Below are 18,606 nucleotides of genomic sequence, written 5' to 3'. Positions count from 1 at the left end.
ACCCCAAGCTTTGGCTTCAGCTAAACACGTTGGTGGTCCCTATCAGCACTTCCCTCATGGATCCAATTTGTAATTGAGGGCTCAAATGTTGTTGTAAGTCTTACTGTGGGTCCCGCCTGAGGTGTGGCTCAGTCTAATCAACCTCTGTCTCTCTGGATTCTGGAAACGCTATAACAGTTAAAGAGAGGATGAATAATGCATAGTATTATTGGTTATGTGGGCATGAAAAGTGCATTAAATGCCATGCATTGTTTCATTTCATTATTCTGGGAACAGTTTCTGTGTGCAAATGCACAGAGCAGATAAATACAACTGAGTGTTTTGATTGAGATTTATTGCTGTTATTGTATGTGACTATGTTTATTCTGGGCTGAAGTCAGACAGAGGAATCTTGGCTGACCCTTCCTGTTTTGTGGATAAACAATGGGAAGAAACCGCACTCATCTGATTGCATTATCAGATTACCCAGCCTGCAGTGGACTGGACATTTGGTGGTTATGTAACAACACATTTGAATTTCTCAGGCTATTTGTGCAATTTGAAAGTTCCATGGAAAACCAGATGTAAAAATAGCCTTTGAAGATAATGTTTTAGGACTTCATGCTGCCATCCATCAAGATCAGTAAGATATGATTTACTAAGTTTAGGGTGACATCATATGGGCAACTTAAAAAAAAAAAAAAAACATTGCTTTAGTAACAATATAATGAGGAAACTTTATGATTATTGAATTTAACGATTTATCAACCATATATTTAAATGCATTTTTCATCTAAACATTCTTAATTAGATTAGCTATAAGAGGAAAGAGTCATGAAGCTACAGTGTATACTGTATATATTAGGGCTGTCAACATTAACACGTTAACACATGCAATTCATTTTACAATCCTTATTGTGTTAAAATAATTGAACCCAGTTTACGCAAAATTACCGTTGTTTCTCTGCTTACAAGCGGATCATTTGAAGCCACTAAACTCTGCAAGTTTTCCGTCCAATGATCCAGTAAGTGAATGCATTCAAACAATCCGTCTGCTCTGTTTATCTCTGTTGAACATGATAAACATCAAACGACAAACTAAACTAAAAGCATAACGAAATTGTGCTAATCGTTTGAGTTGCTCAGCGCTTAGAGAGTACAGCCTGGTTTATATTCACTGCATCAGCATGAGTTCAAAACAAAAATTATGCAAATATTGAAGAAACGATGGATGGTTTTCAAGCTAAAGACCAATTCTTAAACCATAAAAGGTGAACATCTTTGTGTATTTTTTTGAGGGAAAAACATGCAAGCACTGTCACGGACAGCAGTTTTGGTTTTCTTTTTGTTTTCATTTTGAAAAGCTTGTTATCTGTGCTGTTTACCTCATGTTATGCTATGAAAGCTCTCTTTTTATTTGTATTTTTTATTTGATTCCTGTGTTTGCTAAACGTTCTGTATTTTATAAGTCTGTATATAGTACAGGATGTAGTGTATGCCATGCCTCATCGTATTCGTTTTTGTTAAAGGGGTTATATGATGTTGCTAAAAAGAACATTATTTTGTATATTATTATTTGGCGCCGGACTGAAACTAGCAAACACAGGGTCTATGATAGGGCCCATAGTTTGTCATTTTATATCTTACAGTTTTATTGCTTGTCATTTTTAATTAAGAATGACAAATAATCCGTCTTTTAATTCTTAAAAAGTGAAATATATATAGATTTACAGTATATCAGGCAATTACCTTTTCTTGTAAAATGTGACAACAAGATCTCGAATAAGCATCCGAAGCCCTGCTTATAAGATAGCAAAAGAAGATCTCCAATTCACAAAATTCAAATCACAAATAGGCTACTGAAGAAAAAGAACAGGTTGAATGTTAACCACAAATTCACATTGTTTTGATACAGATTGGCGATAATGTTTTGTTTTGTCATGTGTATGTTGGTGTATGTTGAAAGTGGTTTCCAAGTTGTTGATACATGTATATGGTTGCTAGGGCTGGGTTGATCGATTAATCATTTATAAACAGTCATTGATTCTGTCTTTTAGTAAACATTTTTTTGCAGTGCACCTGCCATCCAATAATAGCAATACGCTTTAATAATACTTTTCATATGAAACAAAGTCTGAGCTTTCAAATTCTATCAGTATATCTGAAATTCAAATAATAAATGTCTTCATGTAACGTAATTGCTGTTAAGTGATGATAAACAGATCAACACTTCCTCTGCTAGTTATAGCACAAAATAAACACAAATGATCACTAGATAGTGTTGAAAGCAGCAAAACTTACTGAAATGTATCATGTCTCATGATCACTCAACCAGTGTTTCAAGATGTCAATAAAACAGCTTGCAAACATGTATTATTTGATTGTTGATTATTATATATAAAAACTAATAGCCATTGACTTTAGGTCATTCAGAACAAGGCATTAATATGTGGTTTAAACAAATATTGAACAGAGTACTAATAAAAAGACAATATGCTAGAAATATATGCAATATATGCTAATAAGCGACTTAAAGTAAATGGTTACCAATATAATAAAATATTAATGCACCTGCAGGGTTCTCTGTGTGTACAGTATTATAATGTTAGTCAAAAGGTTATGTAGTTGAGAAAAATTTGGGCTGTACTGTACCTGATATAATTACACACAAATGGATATTGAATCAGTTCATGAAATCTGTCAGTAATGGTGGCTAAAGTGTTTTTAGCATGTTGCTAAAGTATCTGGGTGATTTGGTTTGTTGCTATGGCATGGCCAGATGAAAATTGTAAGATTGTCTGCTTAATAAAGTAACAACACACCTTTTCAACAAGCCACATGAACTCAAGAATCATTCATGACAAACATTGTTAGACTTCACACTAAAGTTTAATACTTAGGGTTTTGTTAACATCTTTAACTCTTAACTACACAGTTGATCAACTAATGGAACACTTTAATTAATCAAATGCATTTGTTCTGAATTATTCATCAATTTTGATGTTTTTATAATTAGACTGTCGTTACATGTACAAAATGTTCTTTTTCTGGATAACTTTTAACTTTAAAAAAATATATGATTTCCAGAAGATTATGTTCAAAGACACATGAAAGGAGATTAACAGTGATGGATCTTATTCCATCAGAAGAGCACGAGGAAGAAACGGTTGAGCGCGGGACTCCTCGTAGAAGTTGTATCTAAGCAACAGCCGCGGAAAAAGCCTTGATTCTTGTTGATGTCTCCCTGTCAGCTACTAAGTGTAGGCGATGTGGAAAGTCAAATTAATGGCCACTATCACTAAAACACTGTCAGACCTTCTGAATGAGTTTTCTGCACATTCAAGCCTCTTAAAAGATTTGAGCAATGTTTTCCACACATTCAGATTTGAGAAAAGAGAGCTCGGTTTAAGTTGCGTCTTAATGTTTCTGTGTGAAAGACTGAAAGAGACACTTCTCCCCCTTTTGGTCAATAATAGAAATGCAGTCTGCCTGTTTTTTTCAAGAGGCTTGTAATCTGTTTTGTTATTTGACGGTCAAATGCCACTTTAACTTCTTTGTTGCTGTCAGATAATTATTTAGCAGTAAACATCCTAATGTACTTATGACAACTTACTTAAAATATGAGGAATATAGATGGTGGCACTTCCTGTTCGTGTGTTTTAGTTAATGTTTTGATTTATTTCTTATTAATCAGTGGGTGAGGCCAGAAATCTGATTCCCATGGACCCCAATGGGCTGTCAGACCCATATGTGAAGCTCAAACTCATCCCAGACCCCAAGAATGAGACCAAGCAGAAGACCCGGACCATCCGCTCCTCACTCAACCCCACCTGGAACGAGTCCTTCATCTTGTGAGTCTGTCAGCATTAAACACACACTCTCATGGAATTGTAGATGTGTTTTCTCATATGTGTCTGTGTGCAGTAAGTTAAAGCCTTCGGATAAGGAACGACGTCTGTCTGTGGAGGTGTGGGATTGGGACAGAACCACCCGTAATGACTTCATGGGCTCCATGTCCTTTGGTGTGTCTGAGCTGATCAAAGCTCCTGTATGTGGCTGGTGAGTCAAATACACTGAGAGCACAAACACAACAAGCTACTGTTTTTCTTACATATTTGACACTGTAATAAAATGTTGTATAATAAATGTTGTGGCTGTAAAACAGTGGCTGATATTACAGTATAGATCTATCATGCTATTTCTGTGTTTTGAGTTATATTGGCAGCTCCACACTATAGCTCCTATTCAAGCAATAAACCCTAAGAGGGCGTGCTTTACAGTCATTTTAATATGGTAAAATACAGTTATGTTCAATAAATAGTTCATAATCATAATTCTTATATACAGGTGTGGTCGTAAGTTTACATTCACCTTGCAGAATTTGCATAATGTTGAAGGAAAATGCCACCGTTTTTCCATTTTCAATTATGTTCTTCCCTCAACTTAGATGAGTTGATACTGTATGTACCTCTCCTATCTCAGTGCGTGCACTCAGTCGCCGTAGCACGTGGCACCACAATGATAGCGTTTAGCTTAGCACCATTTATTCCTTAGGATCCAAACAGGGATGAATTTAGAAGTTACCAAAAAGGTCCATGTTTTCCCTATTTAAAGACAGTTACATGAGTAGTTACTAGGGATGGGTATCGTTAAGGTTTTAATGCTATTACTACTCTTACAGATACTGCTTAACGGTCCGGTACTTTAATGGTATTCTTATTCTTTACACAAACCACCCTATAATGATTTTTTAAAAATCTTGTTAAATCATTTCCCCGATCTCAGATTCCTGTCCATGTGATGTCACACAGACAGGCCCCTCCCTTGATAGTTTGATTGACAGCGGCGTTTCAACACAGACTGGACTCGTGTCTTACCTTAGATCCAGTCATCAGTCCGCCATTGTTTCTCTGCCGCAGCAGATGTAGACAAATATGTCTCCTAAGCGATCAAGGTGTTCTGTTGTTTGGTGTAAAAATGAACATAGCAGTCATCATTTACTCCTGACATCTGAGCCGCTGAAGACACATTGCATTTGTTTTTGAAGAGAATGCGCAATCCCGATATGCCTACGGCTACATCCACATGAAGCCAGAGCTTCCCCTATCCATGTAGTATACATGCCAGACCACCATAAACTTAAACTGGAGCAGACTTAAACCATGCTTATAAACCTTGTGCGTGGTGTACAAACGAAAATGGAGCAATACATTTATGAATCTGTGTTAATGTTAGTTCCCTTTCGATACTTCACTCATACTGCGTATGGGAAAAGCTCCTTTTTCCTCGATACTGAAGCCTTTTTTCAATAACGCAGTGCAACTGCACTGCCATTGGTTTAATCTGTAAACTTTTTTAAACCAATGACAGCGCTGCGTAGCTGCGCGAGCCCGTGGCGATGCAGCGCGCCAAAGCCCGCCAAAATGGGCGGGGCGAATGGCTATATAAGCAGGCAATCGCCAGAGGAAATCAGATCTTACTCCTTCAGCGACGACTTCACTTCGCTGGATCTTTGCTGAATGCCTTCGCCTGGAACGAGCTCTCGCCGTCGAAGAGGCACCGCAGCGGACCAGCTGAGACCGCCGACCGCCTGCAGCGCCGGCGTTCTCGCAGACAGCCGCTCTCAGCGCCGATCTCGGGCCGCCCACTTCCCGCTTCCGGCCGCTTCTCAGCGATCTCCTGCCGCCATCCGGCGACCGTAAAAGAGCTTTTTCCAGAGGTTTTCACCGCTCTAAAAGAGCGTTTCTAACGCCGTTTTAACGGTGGCGGCCATGCCGCGCCACAGCTGTGGCACATGCAGAGCCCCTCTGCATGATGACGACGGCCATGGTGAGTGTGTTTTCTGCCTGGGTAAACCCCATGCTGAGGCTGCACTCAATGAGACTTCATGCTGCTTTTGTGAAAGCATGAGTCTCGCCTCTCTGCGCTCGCGGATTGCTTTCTTTAATGAAAGCAATCCCGCCCCTCGCGCCCTGCCGTCTTTTTCCTCCCGCGAGCCGGCCAGGAAAAGACAGCGGGGAAGAGGGGCTCAGCGCCCGGATTTGGGTGAGCTCACGCCGGCTCAGCACCCGCGTGCCTCACCCTCTCCAATGAGAGAGCCGTCCCCTGTCCTCTTCTCACGCCCAGAGCAGCGTCCCTCGGCTGAAGCGAGCGACCTTGTCTCTTTCGGCGGATCGGAGGACGAGCCGCTTGACGACTCCATGTCACTCGCGGCTTCTGAAACGGAGGACTGGGCCGGTGATTCTGACCCCGCCCACTAGCCGTCGCTGGAGCCCATCGACGCCAGAGCTGGGATGGATGCCGAGCTTCTCCGCATCCTCTCCAAGGCCGTTGAGGAACTCCATCTGGAGTGGGCCCCCCCTGAAGAGCCAACACGCAGCAGGCTGGACGAGTGGTACCTGCCAGGACGCCGCCAGGCCCCCTGCCAGTGATCTGCCCCGTTCTTCCCTGAGGTTCATGATGAGCTGACAAAGTCGTGGTGCGCCCCCTACTCGGCCCGCCTACGCACTTCCTCTGCAGCTCTCAGCTCAGTAGACGGCTCTCAGGAGAAGGGCTATAAGCATTTGCCGCCCCTGGACGAGGCCGTGGCTGCTCACCTCTGTCCCCCCGTGGCTGTGGGGTGGAAAAATAAGAGAGCCCTTCCTTCCAAGCCCTGCAGGACGACCTCTGCCATGGCTGGCAGGGCCTACACTTCTGCGGGCCAAGCCGCTTCATCTCTGCACACCATGGCCATATTGCAGGTGTTCCAGGCTAAGCTTCTCCGTTCCCTGGATGAGTCTAGCTCTAGTGAACCTGCTTTTCGCGACATCCGCAGCGCCACTGATTTGGCCCTGCGCACCACGAAAGCCACGGCCCAGGCCATCGGACGATCCATGGCCAACCTGGTTGTGCTGGAGCGCCACCTCTGGCTCAACCTAACAGAGATCAAGGAGAGCAACAAAGTGGCTTTTCTTGATGCCCCAGTCTCTCCATGCGGCCTCTTTGGACCAGCTGTAGAGGGATTCACAGAACGCTTCACTGCAGCACAGAAGTCGTCCCAAGCCATGCGACACTTCCTGCCCAAGCGCTCCACCTCTGCCCCGAGTCGCCCCAGGACTGCGCCGACTCAAACCTGCCCCTTCTACCCCCCAGGCGGTGCCCCCTAAGGAGCAGCACCCAGCTCGCCCCACTAGGCGCGCTAAACCGCCTAGACGTCAGGGCCCCCGGCAAAGGATTACGCTGGACCTGACGCCCTCTAAATCCTCCTGATCGTTGGGGAAGAAAGAGGAAGGGGCAAAGTCCCGCCGCGGCCGGACCACCCCAGAAGCTCTCTCGCCTGTCTGCTGTGCGACCTGGGCCCACCGTTGTTGTGTCCACGCAAAGCGCCGTTGTTGAAGTGCATGAACGAGGCGCTTTCCCCTCTGAGACAGATGGGAATCCACATTCTGAACTATCTCGACGACTGGCTCATTCTAGCCCAGTCACGAACCGAGCTAGACCACAACAGATCTGTGCTCCTGAGCCACTTACAGTGCCTAGGACTCAGGGTCAATTTCGCCAAGAGCTCACTGCTCCCCAGCCAACGTATTACATTCCTGGGAGCAGTTTTCGACTCAGTCAATATGAGGGCGGTCATATCACCAGAGCGCGCTCTGGTACTTCAGCAGCTCGCGGCCTCTGTCAAGAACAAAGCCTGTTTCCCTCTGAAATTCTTTCAGAGGATGCTAGGGCTGATGGCTTCCGCCTCCCCAGTTTTACAGCTCGGCCTCCTACGAATGCGGCCCTTGCAGTACTGGCTGAAACTCCGGGTCCCACCTCATGCTTGGCGGCACGGCCGCTTTCGCATCAGGGTCAACCAGGCCTGTCTAGCAGCCCTGGAGCCTTGGATGAACCCTGTTTGGTTCAGTCGTGGAGTACCCCTACAGGCAGTTTCCAGAAGGACGGTGCTCTCAACAGATGTGTCCAACCTGGGTTGGGGTGCTCTGTGCGAGGGCAGACCAGCCTTCGGCTCGTGGTCACACGAAGAAAGCCATCTCCATATCAACTGCCTCGAGATGCTGGCAGTAGAACGAGCCCTTCAATCCTTTCAGGCAATCCTGGAAGGGCGCCACATCCTAGTCCAGTCGGACAGCATGACAGTGGTGTCCTACATAAATCACCAAGGCGGCCTTTCGTCCAGCCGCCTCTGCGCACTGGCAAAGCGCCTCTTGGAATGGGCATTACCCAGGTTGCGATCGCTCAAGGCGACACACATACCTGGCAAGACGAATCTGGGAGCAGACATGCTTTCACGGAGCAATGTCCCCTCGGAAGAGTGGATGCTCCATCCCCAGACGGTTCTCAAAATCTGGGAGATTTTCGGGAAGGCAGAGGTCGACCTCTTCGCCTCAGAAAGCAATTCTCATTGCCCAACTTATTTTTCAAAAAAAACAGATGCGCTGGCCCACAACTGGCCCAGCCTCCTTCTTTATGCTTTTCCCCCGATCGCTCTGATCCCTCAGGTCATCAGACGAGTCAGGGAAGACAGACACAGAGTCCTCCTAGTGGCCCCACTCTGGAGGACCCAAGTTTGGTCCTCGGAGCTTTTCAGGCGGGACCTCCTCTCTCAGGCGAACAGGACAATCTGGCATCCACAGCCAGAACTCTGGGCTCTGCATGTATGGTCCCTCGATGGGAGCCTCTGAGCCTCCCCGGGTACGTGCTACACACCATTGCCCAGGCAAGAGCCCCGTCTACAAGACACCTCTATGCCCAAAAATGGTCAGTCTTTGTTGACTGGTGCTTAGCACAAAACAAAGACCCTGTTGAGTGTGATGTATCTCCGATACTGTCATTTCTCCAGGAGCGTCTAGAAAAGGGTCTCACCCCTTCCACACTCAAGGTTTACGTAGCAGCCATTGCAGCATTTCATGCTCCTATTGCTGGCCAATCAGTGGGTCGAAACAGCCTCATTGTGCGTTTCCTGAGAGGTGCTAGGCGGTTGAAGCCCCCACGTCCTCTCACTGTTCCCACTTGGGACCTTCACACGGTCCTTGGAGCACTCAAAGGACCTCCCTTTGAACCGCTGCAGTCAGCTGACCTTCGGCCCCTAATGCTCAAAACCGCTCTGCTACTTGCTCTAGCATCGGTCAAGCGTGTTGGCGATTTGCAGGCCCTCTCGGTGAGCCCTGCATGCCTTGAGTTTGGGCCCAATGACTCTAAGGTCATTTTAAAACCCAGGCCGTCCACTTTTGTCAGGTTTTATAACTTGGATATCCCGACCTTGCATGCTCGGGTTCTTTCGGTTTGATACGACGGCCTCTAGCAGACTCTGTCATCATACCACCTCCAGGGAGCTAGCTCCCTCTTATCAGTGTAGCGTCAAGGGCTCGATGGCTCCGGCCCTCTCACTTATCCTCTGGACCCCAGGGTGTTCAAGTTAAGTGTTGTCGTTCCCTACCGTGGCACGGCGCGGTTGAATTCGTTCCCCATATGCAGTATGAGTGAAGTATCGAAAGGGAACGTACTCGGTTACGAACGTAACCTCGGTTCCCTGAGATACGGAACGAGTACTGCGTTATATGCCATGCCACGAGGCTGCGGGTTCAGTGTCGTCGCTTCAGTCGTATGACCTGATTTCCTCTGGCGATTGCCTGCTTATATAGCCATTCGCCCCGTCCATTTTGGCGGGCTTTGGCGCGCTGCATCGCCACAGGCTCGCGCAGCTACGCAGCGCTGTCATTGGTTTAAAAAAATTTACAGATTAAACCAATGGCAGTGCAGTTGCACTGCGTTATTGAAAAAAGGCTTCAGTATCGAGGAAAAAGGAGCTTTTCCCATACGCAGTACTCGTTCCGTATCTCAGGGAACCGAGGTTACGTTCGTAACCGAGTACGTTAATTAAAAGACAATTGTTGTTGCTGTTATGTGACGTACTGAAGCAGTGTCTTACTAGGGGCGAGATGTGGGCTAATGACGTAATCGTTTCAGATTTGCTGTCCACACGAAAATGCAAGAGTGTTGTTTAAAGATTTATCCTCTCTAGGACCCGTTTTCAAAAAAGTATATCAATTTCATTCTCCCAAAACGCCCAATCCATCTGGACGAAATGCCTATATTATACAAAATGTATGCATACAGCTAAACGCCTTTTTAAAAAATGTGCTAATTTCCAAGTTTCATGATGAATGCGGCTAAAGTAAACAGTCCCTCAGAGAGCGGCTCTGAAGAGGGGGGAGGGATCAGCAGAGCTCATTAACATTTAAAGGAAAATGCTACAAAATGGTTTGCTCTGAAAAGAGCCGTTTTGACAGGGTATAAAATGTGTTTTTTTACACTCCCATTGAGAAATTTTAAGTGAAGTGATTTTTTAAGTGAAGTGACATTCAGCCAAGTATGGTGACCCATACTCAGAATTTGTGCTCTGCATTTAACCCATCCGAAATGCACACACACAGAGCAGTGAACACACACACACACACACACTGTGAGCACACACCCGGAGGAGTGGGCAGCCATTTATGCTGCGGCGCCCGGGGAAACCAAACTAAGTTAAAATAAAATGTCATAAAAACCCATATTAACTTGGGGAAAATGGGCATTCGATGACCCCTTTAAAGAAAATGTATTATTTTATATACTATCTATGAGCGGTAACTAGGAGTTTGTTGATGGAAAACTCTTAGTAATAGATAATAGTAAAAATATGTTCCCTAATCTAAATTGTTACTAAACAAAATGTAAAATAATAAATAAAATAAGATTATACTCAAAAATACACACTCCTCTTAATGCAGCATGTTGCCTTCTTCAGCATCAAATTAATGTTTGCTATTTTCTCATACAGTCACTGTTGAATAAGGTCTAACGATCCAGAAGTTGTAAAACCAAAGAATGTGAAGGACCTGGAGTACTAAAACAATGTATAGTTTAACTGCTTGAGGACAAACAAGAGAGCATTAAGAATCAAGTGCAGTGTTTAAACTTTTGAACAGGGTCATATTTATAAATGCAGCTATTATTATATCTTGTTATTGTCTGTTGTGTGAAAAAGCTTATTCCGTTGCAGTGCCATTTTTATAATCCCTATTATTATTACTATTATTTTTAACCTTTACTCGTTCATTAATTTGATTAATAATTGTATGCCTTGTAGAGCTGTTTTTTACAACAATGCTGTACATGCAGGCCTGTAATACCATGGTAATACCATGTTATGCTACTACTGCTGTACCATACCTTTTAGACTGGACCATGGTAATACTATTTGAAGTTTTTAGTTTGATAATCTCTCCTTCGACAGGTATAAGATGTTAAACCAGGAGGAGGGTGAGTACTACAACGTGCCCATCCCAGAGGAGAATGACATTAACCTGGAGCTGCGGCATAAGTTTGAGGTGAGAGTGTGTGTTTATCTCCGCATCTCTTCAAACACACTCACTCATGCCAGAGCTGTGATGAAGAGTCCTGCATGGCTGTTCATTCTCAAGTCAAGTGATTCAGTCCTGTTTTAATGTGTAGTGAGTGTTCTACGAGTGGCCGTTAAAGCCAGATAACAGGAATCACAGGACGAACGAATACGTTTTAGACTAAATCGTGACTCTCAAAGACCAAAAAGCCACTGTCAGGGTCCCCATAGCAACTGTTTCCATGGTGAGATCTGGTGTGTTGGTGGGATGCTGAAGGATGCCGGGGGACACGACGGGTGCTGGGAGCCCTTTGTCAAGTGTTTGCTTATCACTTTATACTGCTGTAACTGTTTGCTTTTGTGTCTTTTTGTTTCTTCACCTCAAACAGTTTTTCAGAGCTTTCACCTCTCTCTTTCTCAGTGGGATATCAAGGGAACCAGGCCTGGCTTATAAAGTCGTCATGGTTTTGATAGTAATCACAAATCACGATTCTTAAATACATTGACCCCCGAAAAGTATTCAGATACTTCAGTCCATCAGAAAAAAAAATCTACTGTACATGTAATCGCAATGCAAATGTGGACATTCATTTTGACATAATGTGTTTGTCAGTGGATCATGCTGATCATGTTAATATCATGAACTTCACCTGTGGTTACTCTGCATGAACTTGAGGAAAGTCAATATATCCCAGAAAAATTAACCCTAGAAATGTTTCTTTATATATTTAGTTATCTAATGTAGCACAATTCATAGAAATGTGGCTCCAGTGCCCAAATACTTTTGGACCACTGCATGAAAAAATAAAGATTAAGACTTTCAATTACAAAAAGAAAACTACTGTACACTGCAGCAGAGAATAAAGTAATATATTGCATATTAAAGAGAATTTAAATTATAGTTTATAGAGCAAAAGAAATAGGCAGTAGAAACATTGAACTATCCTTGCAAAAGCTTTATTTGTCACAAATTTGCAGCAAACAGTACAGTTACACTTTATATTTCATGGCTGAATTGAATTTGAATTCCTCCGTTTACATTTTCCCGTCCAGCGCCACGTCGTTTAATAAGCAAATGCATTTGCGCCCATTTGTGCGCCCATGGGTGTGCTGGTCTAAAAAAGAGTTGTGTTCAGGTGCATTGCTATTTTAAGGAGCTGAAAATAGTCTGCACCATAGATCAACTCAAACCTGGTCTAAAGTTTTTTCTTTGTTAGCACTAAAACTGCAATTCATAAGATTTTTTTGTAGTCTAATTAAATGCAAGGGCGTGCAAACCGTTTTTCCATCGTTAAAATAGCAAAAGTGGATTTGGACACGTCCTGAGTGCACCTGTGCTGTGTGCTTTACACTTTGAGTTTAGATCATTAAAACAGGGCACTTTGATTTTAATTTAGTTTCAGGAACATGAAGACTCAAGAATCTCATATTTCTTGTATTTTGATAAGGAATCAAAAGGTCAACTATGTATTTTGGGGCAATACCATCCAAAACTCTTTAAAAACCATCAACAGAACCTTAAACTCAACTCAAAATTTTACAGGCAACCATTGTCAAAAAAACAGAACTGGGATAATTCTCTCGCTCTTCTTTGTGCGAGTCAAAAGTCTAGCAGCAGCATTTTGCACTAATTGAAGACAAGATAACTGACCCTGTGAGCTACCTATATATATATATAAAGAATTACAATAGTGTGTGATGACAGAAAAGCCTGAATAACAGTCTCCAAGGTCCTTAAACGAGAAAATTGATTTCAGCTTAGAAATAAATCTGTTTTGATAAAATGCAGTAACCTGTTTAACCCAATCCATTATAATTCCCTGATTCTCAACATGATCTGAAACACTTTTCATCATAGAGGCCAGCCTACTTATCATTTCCTTGGAAGAGATGACAAGCAAGTATACTTTTTTTTACTTTATTCATTGTAGGAAAACAAATATTTTTTTAACAAAACTGTGAATCTGTTCTGACAAAAGTATTGCACCGGTAAGCACTATAAACTATAAGACAATCAGAAATGGCAATAGAAAACAATAGAAAACTGCCTCTGTTTCAAATACTGCTCTAGCAACAATAAGCAGCTTTCTGTATTCCATCTTCTGCTGTTTTCTTAATGCTAGTGTCAGTTGTCTGACAGTGAGTGATCTGTGTTGGTTTGACTGATCCTCTCTCCTTGTTCTGTGACGTTTGTTTCCTGCCTTTCTGCTACAGCAGCAGAAATCTGAAGAGAAAAGAACAGTCCCTGTGTGTCCCTGTATGCAGATAGCAGAATAACATCCCAGTTTTTTCCCTCTTGTAGGCCTGTCAGTTCAATATCCGCCTGCTGAAGGTAGCCTGCTCTCTCTGTCCTGCTCGCCTCTCGTCTGTCTCTATCTGTTCATCCTAGAGTCTCTCTCTGATTACTTGTGTGGCTCAGGCTGCTACAAAGAAATCAGATTTACTAACAAAGATGCAATCTTTCAGGTTTCTATTCCCTTTCACTTACACTATGCACACACACTTTCTTGCTTTCTTTGTTTATTGTTCAAATGAACATGCACTGACATCTGGCCTCTGATCAGTGAAAGAGGTGCCATTTGAGCATGAAATAAGATTTTTTTAAAATCATTATTGTCAATATTTCAATATTATATTTCAAAATTTGAATAGCAATGATCAGCAAAATATCTGTTTTGTCAATAGATGATTTTTAAGTGATAATGTAACCTATGCAATGCAAATTAAATGACATTCCAATGAAAAATGTGTATGATTTTCTATTACATTACACATAATAAAACCTATCAAGTAGTAGTTAAATCTACAAAATTTGTCAAATACTCATGGGCTCCCTTCCCACACTGACACGTTTATTCCAGGTGTAAAGCCATAAGCACTGCAGTTGTTAGTAAATAGGCAGAACACAGAAGCTAAAGGACAGGCGATGATCTTTTGGCTGTTTGTGATCTGCTTTGTCCTTCTATTGATCATAGAAGATAGATCATTTCCTCACACTCTGACCCTGAGCATGCTTCATGTGCATCCTGAGCAAATGACAAATAGATCACATCTTTTTGTCTGCCACCACAGAGAGATTCTTGTTTCACTGCGCTGTTGACTGTCTGAAGTGCACTAGTGTTTGGGTTTGCACTTATTTGAGATCTCCAATAGAGGGCAGCACACGATAACTATTCTAGATGTGTCTGAATCTTTACTATTTCTCAAAGAGCAACAAGGACAAATTTCAACCCTTTTCATAATAATGTATCACTGGGTCAATGTCTAGACAATACTCGTTTTACAGAGTATTATTAGGTGTGTTTACATTTTGTAAACGTAGCTTAATGTTATTACATTGTTATTACAACCAATAGTACATGTAATTACATCTGTAATTACATTATTTTACATATTTAAAATGTGCATCTTAATTTGTACCCAAATGTAAATAGCATCATTTCTTATTAGATTAATATAATGGTAACATAGAGACACAGAAAACATGGAAACAATGTTGTGTGGGTGGCTGAATGGTAACTCTTCTTACTTGATAAATCTTTACCCAGGATGTTTATACACTCTGTTTATTTAGTGTCCTACCCATAAGATTAACCCTAACCTTAACTTTTTTAGCTGCAAATGCAAATAATGTGATGATGTAGTTTTACAGAACGACAAGAATATTCACAAAATATATATATTATGTATGTAACACTTTATTTTAAGGACCAATTCTCATTATTAATTAGTTTTTTTGTTGTTGTTGTTTTTTTTTTGTTTTGTTTTTTATCTTCTTACCCCTGCTGTATAAGATTGGATCTGCTGTTCTAGAAGTCTTTAAGAAAAGCTCATTAATGTGTAAAATGTGAGAGTGGTAAATCTACGATCAATTACTTGATGGTTCCATTAATAGTTTATCGCTACATTTTCACGCTGCCAGTCTTTGTTTTCCTGGGTGTTCCCTAGTGAGCTCACTTCCCCTTAGGCACTTCACCATAGGCACTTTAATTCCGCTAGTCTGGTTGTGTCTTCACAGTAATTGCACTCCAATTAGAATCGCACAGGTGTTGACAATACTCTGTCATTAGTTTCCCTATATAGAGCTGTCTTTCTCTGTTGTCATCATGGAGTCCTTACCCTATGTGTCTCATGCTCTCGTTCCCCCGAGACTTCCTCTACCTTCTCATTCTTCCGAGTTCCCCGTTTCATCCGGTTCCCTCTTTTGGTTACGTTTGTCTCTCATGACTGTTTATTTTTGTAGTTACCCCTCTGTTTAAATAAAAACCCTTACCTGCATTTGGATCTACCCTCTCTTTGTGTTTTCCCAAACCCAACCGTGACAGAAGGACTCCATCATGCCTAGATCCAGCGGTGTGAGATTTCGAATCGGTTCCCCAGCCACCATGGAGGAACGGAGGGGGAGATTCCGGAACTTAACCACCCTTCATCAAGAGGGAAGGGAGGTGGGTGGCCTGGCGCAATTGTTTTGGACTTTGGCAGTCGGGTTAGGTTACAATGATGCAGCACTAAAGGATTGGTTTAATAATTGCCTGGATGATCCTTTACCTCAATGGGAGATGAAGGGGTTAGAGATCCTGGACTTTTGGGGGTTTACCAATTACCTGCACCATCGTGCTCAGTGGAATGCAACTACCACACCAGAGTTTCCAGACAAGGCTGCCAGCTCAGCCCCACAACCCAAGATGGCCACCAGCCCAGCCCCACAGCCCAAGATGGCCGCCAGCCTAGCGCCACAGCTCAAGATGGCCGCCAGCCCAGCACCACAGCACAAGATGGCCGACTCAACGCCACCGACTCTCCATCGTAGAGGGCGGAGGAGGAGACAGGCAGCTACTGTTCCTCAGGACCCGGAGAACGTTCCCGAGCGGGCGGCTGCCGTCCATGAGGCCATTCCCGATGTGGTGCCCGCTGCGGTTCTGGAGGCCGAGGCGGTACCCGCTGCTGTTCCGGAGGCCGAGGCGGTGGCCGAGGCCGTTCCCGATGCGGTTCCCGTTGCTGTTCTGGAGGCCAAGGCGGTGCCCGCTGCTGTTCCGGAGGCCGAGGCGGTGACCGAAGCCGTTCCCGATGCGGTTCCCATTGCTGTTCCGGAGGCCGGGGCGGTGGCCGAGGTCGTTCCCGATGCGGTGCCCGCTGCTGCTCCGGAGGCCGAGGCTGTTCCCGAGGCGGTGCCCGATGCAGTTCCCGAGGCGGTGCCCGATGCTGTTCCCGAGGCGGTGCCCGATGCAGTTCCCGAGGCGGTGCTCGATGCTGTTCCCGAGGCGGTGCCCGAGGCTGTTCCCGAGGCGGTGCCCGATGCAGTTCCCGAGGCGGTGCCCGATGCAGTTCCCGAGGCGGTGCCCGATGCAGTTCCCGAGGCGGTGCCCGATGCAGTTCCCGAGGCGGTGCCCGATACAGTTCCCGAGGCGGTGCCCGATGCTGTTCCCGAGGCGGTGCCCGATGCAGTTCCCGAGGCGGTGCCCGATGCAGTTCCCGAGGCGGTGCCCGATGCAGTTCCCGAGGCGGTGCTCGATGCTGTTCCCGAGGCGGTGCCCGATGCAGTTCCCGAGGCGGTGCCCGATGCTGTTCCCGAGGCGGTGCCCGATGCAGTTCCCGAGGCGGTGCTCGATGCTGTTCCCGAGGCGGTGCTCGATGTTGTTCCCGAGGCGGTGCCCGATGCAGTTCCCGATGCGGTTCCCGAGGCGGTGCCCGATGCAGTTCCCGAGGCGGTGCTCGATGTTGTTCCCGAGGCGGTGCTCGATGTTGTTCCCGAGGCGGTGCCCGATGCAGTTCCCGAGGCGGTGCCCGATGCTGTTCCCGAGGCGGTGCCCGATGCAGTTCCCGAGGCGGTGCCCGATGCTGTTCCCGAGGCGGTGCTCGATGTTGTTCCCGAGGCGGTGCCCGATGCAGTTCCCGAGGCGGTTCCCGAGGCGGTGCCCGATGCAGTTCCCGAGGCGGTGCCCGATGCAGTTCCCGAGGCGGTGCCCGATGCAGTTCCCGAGGCGGTGCCCGATGCAGTTCCCGAGGCGGTGCCCGATGCAGTTCCCGAGGCGGTGCTCGATGCTGTTCCCGAGGCGGTGCCCGAGGCTGTTCCCGAGGCGGTGCCCGATGCAGTTCCCGAGGCGGTGCCCGATGCAGTTCCCGAGGCGGTGCCCAATGCTGTTCCCGAGGCGGTGCCCGATACAGTTCCAGAGGCGGTGCCTGATACAGTTCCCGAGGCGGTGACCACAAGGCCGTGGTGGTCTTCTACTCCGCCCTGGGGGACTCTGGCGGTGACCACGAGGACGTGGTGGTCGTCCGCTCCACCCTGGGGGACTCGGGCGGTGACCACGAGGACGTGGTGGTCGTCCGCTCCGCTCTGGGGGACTCCGGCGGTGACCATGAGGACGTGGTGGTCTTCTGCTCCGCCCTGGTGGACTCCGGCCTCGACCACAAAGACGTGGTGGTCTTCCGCTCCGCCCTGGAGGGCTTTGACTTTGACCACAAGGCCGTGGTGGTCTTCCGCTCCGCCCTGGTGGACTCCGGCCTCGACCACAAAGATGTGGTGGTCATCTGCTCCGTCCTGGTGGACGCCTCAACATGCCCTTCATGGACTTATGTTTTGTGTTTTTTGAGTTCTGTTTCTGTCTGTTCCTTTTAGTTTAGTCTGGCCCTCCTTCCCTCCCCCTGAGCCTCCACCTGTCCGCCTCCCTCCTGGACTCCTTGTTTTGTGTTGCACCTTTCCATTCCTCCTGGTTGCTCCTGTCCCTGTTTTCTGTCCCTCCGTCCCTCCCCCTGGTCCGCCGCCGTTCCACCTCCCTCCTGCCTCTTTTTCTGTTGGGGTTTTCCTGGGTTTAGGTGGAGCATCTGGTAGCTGCTCCGTAGGGAGGGGGTAATGTCACGCTGCCAGTCTTTGTTTTCCTGGGTGTTCCCTAGTGAGCTCACTTCCCCTTAGGCACTTCACCATAGGCACTTTAATTCCGCTAGTCTGGTTGTGTCTTCACAGTAATTGCACTCCAATTAGAATCGCACAGGTGTTGACAATACTCTGTCATTAGTTTCCCTATATAGAGCTGTCTTTCTCTGTTGTCATCATGGAGTCCTTACCCTATGTGTCTCATGCTCTCGTTCCCCCGAGACTTCCTCTACCTTCTCATTCTTCCGAGTTCCCCGTTTCATCCGGTTCCCTCTTTTGGTTACGTTTGTCTCTCATGACTGTTTATTTTTGTAGTTACCCCTCTGTTTAAATAAAAACCCTTACCTGCATTTGGATCTACCCTCTCTTTGTGTTTTCCCAAACCCAA

At 45.6% G+C, this 18,606-nt stretch overlaps 1 protein-coding gene across 3 annotated transcripts in view; it reads left to right on the top strand.

Moving 5' to 3' along the window:
• Positions 1–18,606, top strand: part of LOC113053289 (protein kinase C alpha type-like) — a 151,831-nt gene that overhangs the window by 108,866 nt on the left and 24,359 nt on the right. For 2 of the 3 annotated variants that reach the window (XM_026218204.1, XM_026218217.1), the window contains 4 exons: positions 3,674–3,830; positions 3,904–4,038; positions 11,240–11,333; positions 13,647–13,676. In XM_026218204.1, coding sequence (XP_026073989.1) covers positions 3,674–3,830; positions 3,904–4,038; positions 11,240–11,333; positions 13,647–13,676 — 416 coding nt within the window. The remainder of the gene's footprint in view (positions 1–3,673; positions 3,831–3,903; positions 4,039–11,239; positions 11,334–13,646; positions 13,677–18,606) is intronic. The other variant, XM_026218210.1, reaches the window with a different exon arrangement.

This window comes from Carassius auratus, chromosome 3 (genome assembly GCF_003368295.1).
Source record: "Carassius auratus strain Wakin chromosome 3, ASM336829v1, whole genome shotgun sequence".
In the NCBI taxonomy this organism is placed as follows: Eukaryota; Metazoa; Chordata; class Actinopteri; order Cypriniformes; family Cyprinidae; genus Carassius; species Carassius auratus.
The sequence above is the reverse complement of the archived record's forward strand: the minus strand, read 5'-3'. Positions and strand labels throughout refer to the sequence as shown.